The sequence below is a fragment of the Cetorhinus maximus genome, unplaced genomic scaffold (assembly GCF_964194155.1).
Source record: "Cetorhinus maximus unplaced genomic scaffold, sCetMax3.hap1.1 HAP1_SCAFFOLD_3934, whole genome shotgun sequence".
NCBI lineage: Eukaryota > Metazoa > Chordata > Chondrichthyes > Lamniformes > Cetorhinidae > Cetorhinus > Cetorhinus maximus.
This window is the reverse complement of record NW_027599839.1, coordinates 4,627-7,693: the sequence shown is the minus strand read 5'-3', so window position 1 is coordinate 7,693 and position 3,067 is coordinate 4,627. Positions and strand designations below refer to the sequence as shown.

The 3,067-nt window shown below is 51.5% G+C and overlaps 1 protein-coding gene across 1 annotated transcript; it reads right to left on the bottom strand.

Moving 5' to 3' along the window:
• Window positions 1-1,205: 1,205 nt before the first annotated feature.
• LOC144678271 (membrane progestin receptor beta-like) lies at window positions 1,206-2,264 on the bottom strand. The gene has a single exon (XM_078538116.1). The coding sequence runs from the start codon at window positions 2,247-2,249 to the stop codon at window positions 1,206-1,208; it is 1,044 nt and encodes a 347-aa protein (XP_078394242.1). The 5' UTR covers window positions 2,250-2,264.
• Window positions 2,265-3,067: the final 803 nt, after the last annotated feature.

Below are 3,067 nucleotides of genomic sequence, written 5' to 3'. Positions count from 1 at the left end.
CACAGGTACAGCACGGGGTTAGATACAGAGTAAAGCTCCCTCTACACTGTCCCCATCAAACACTCCCAGCACAGGTACAGCACGGGGTTAGATACAGAGTAAAGCTCCCTCTACACTGTCCCCATCAAACACTCCCAGCACAGGTACAGCACGGGGTTAGATACAGAGTAAAGCTCCGTCTACACCATCCCCATCAAACACTCCCAGGACAGGTACAGCACGGGCTTAAATACAGAGTAAAGCTCCCTCTACACTGTCCCCATCAAACACTCCCAGGACAGGTACAGCACGGGGTTAGATACAGAGTAAATCTCCCTCTACACTGCCCCCATCAAACACTCCCAGGACAGGTACAGCACGGGGTTAGATACAGAGTAAAGCTCCCTCTACACTGTCCCATCAAACACTCCCAGGACAGGTATAGCACGGGGTTAGATACAGAGTAAAGCTCCCTCTACACTGTCACCATCAAACACTCCCAGGACAGGTACAGCACAGGGTTAGATACAGAGTAAAGCTCCCTCTACACCATCCCCATCAACCACTCCCAGGACAGGTACAGCACGGGCTTAAATACAGAGTAAAGCTCCCTCTACACTGTCCCCATCAAACACTCCCAGGACAGGTACAGCACGGGGTTAGATACAGAGTAAAGCTCCCTCTACACTGTCCCATCAAACACTCCCAGGACAGGTACAGCACAGGGTTAGATATAAAGTTTACTGTTTGCCTCTTTTTGGATATATGGTGGTTTCTATTCCTCGAGCTGGGACCATTAATTGTTAATCCTGCCCGTCATGCTATCTTCTAGCAGTTTCCTAACCCCTCCCTTACCCCACTTGTGCTTCACAAAGGATCTTTTCCTTGTTTGGGCACCTGTGTTTGACCAAACGGACGGGCCTGAAGGCAGTGGCTCAGCAAGCTGGCTCCAACAGCATCATCATCATCATCAGCCTCTTATCCTGCAGCTACCACCCCCTCACGGTGAGGCAGAGAGCCCCTCATACACCACACCGCTCCCCCCCACAACCCCAGGCTCCTTCACAGGACTTCACCCAGAAATGAAATACAAAGAAAGACCCAGGAGGAGTGTGAGAGGCCCAGCCATCCGCATATATTCAAAAAAAATCATGAACTTTGTTCGAGCACATCAGTCAGCTTGTCAGAGAGAGCGAGGAGTGAAGGTAGAGCCCGTGGATTGGCTCTCAGTGCTCTTTCTTGTCCAGCTTACGTCTAACTATGCCCCGCAGGTAGAGAGCTGAGAAGCTGCTGCACAGGAGCAGCAGGATGAAGTTAATGCAGGAAGCGTAGACAGTGTCCTTATCGCCCCGGGCAAAGAACATCTCGCGCCGGTTCCTGTAGTCCAACAGCACGGCCTCCAGCTGGGCCAGCGTGCAGAGGGCCAGGAAGACATGGAATATCTGGTGGCCGTGCCCCACAATGTCGAAGCTTCCCGGGAAATACTTCTCTGGCACGGGGTAGGAGAAGAAGCCGGACGCAACGACAAACAGGACAATCTGCCAGGTGTGGTACCAGATGGCCTGGTCAGCGCAGCCCGTGGTCCAGCAGGCGGCAATCCGGTGGACAATGGGGCTGATGTCCAGCACGTAGGCCAGAAAGGCGGGCACCATCTGGCAGACTTTGCGGTTGATCGGGTAAGGGCGCTGGAAGTGGATCTTAGAGAAACAGCAGCCCATGCAGGAGAGCCAGCCCAGGAGAGCAGCAGTGGGCAGGAAGAAGTGGCGAATCACCTGGTACCACTCAGGCTCTGTGCAGTAGTAGTAATGTGCCAGGGCACTGCCATACTGATAGGCACCCACACCAACATAGTCCAGGAAGTAGAAGGAGTAATGGGCCAGCTCAGACTTAGACTGGAAGAGATGGGCCAGGACACTGCAGGACAGGTAGGTTACGCAAGCAATGACAAAGAAGCATAGCGGTAAGCCGTAGACGGTTGGGAATGACGAGGTTGTCTCCAGGAATGCTCGGAAACGGATCAGGAGCACCAGGGCAGCCAGCAGGTGAGTCCAGACGTTGAGGGCCTCATTGTGTTGCTGGAAGAGACTGAGCAGGTAGTATTTCCAATCCTGTTCCACCAGCCGGTAGCCACTATGGATGTAAGGCTCCCGGAAGAGTTTGGGGACATCAGTCTCACTCACGGTGCTGGGGATCCTTGGCAGGACATCCTCCAGAATCTGCTGAGGGTTAATGGTGATGGTGCTAAGCCTCTCGAGGACACTGCCAGCCATATTCCCACCAAGGGAATTCTTCAGTTTCATTTCACAAACCATTTGGACCACCTGAGAGAGAAAGGGACAGGTTTAGCACCACTCGATGTAGACCGAACCCCGCACACTTCCCCCAGGTCCAGCAAACCATTTCACAAAGTCTCGGAAAATTCCTGGCATGAAAAGAGGCCATTTGGGGCCCATCATGCCTTTGCCAGTCCTGGCTGTTTGGACTGTAGACTCCAATCCCACTTTGCTGCCCCTCCCACACTCTCTTATATTATTCTAAAATACTGATCTGATCCCCTTGTTAAAAAATATTTCAGCCTCTATCCCAACAACAACATGAGGAGGCCATTCAGTCCCAGGGGCTTGTTCAACCACTTTATCAGACCATTGTTTGATTGTGTCTCAACCCCACCTTCCTACCTTCACTCCATGTCCCTTAACAACAAAAACCTACCCCAATCTTAAACATTTCAATTGACCCCCCTAGCGTCTAGAGCCTTTGGGGTTTGGGGGAGAGTTCCAGATTTCCACTACCCTTCATGTGAAGCAGTGTTCTTCATTTAACCCTTTGTTCTGGACACCAGAGGGGATAGTTTCTCTCTGATCTACCCCTATTGAATTTTTTGATCATTTTAAACACCTTGATTGGATCATCACTTCGTCTTCTATACTCAAGGAAATAGAAGCCTCATCTCTGTAACCTATCCCCATAATTTAACCCTCCAATCCCCAGTACCATTCGGGTGAATCTGCGCTGCATCCCCTGGGACTCTAGTATGTCATTCCAGAGGTGAAGTGCCCAGGACTGAACACAGTTACTCCAGATCTGA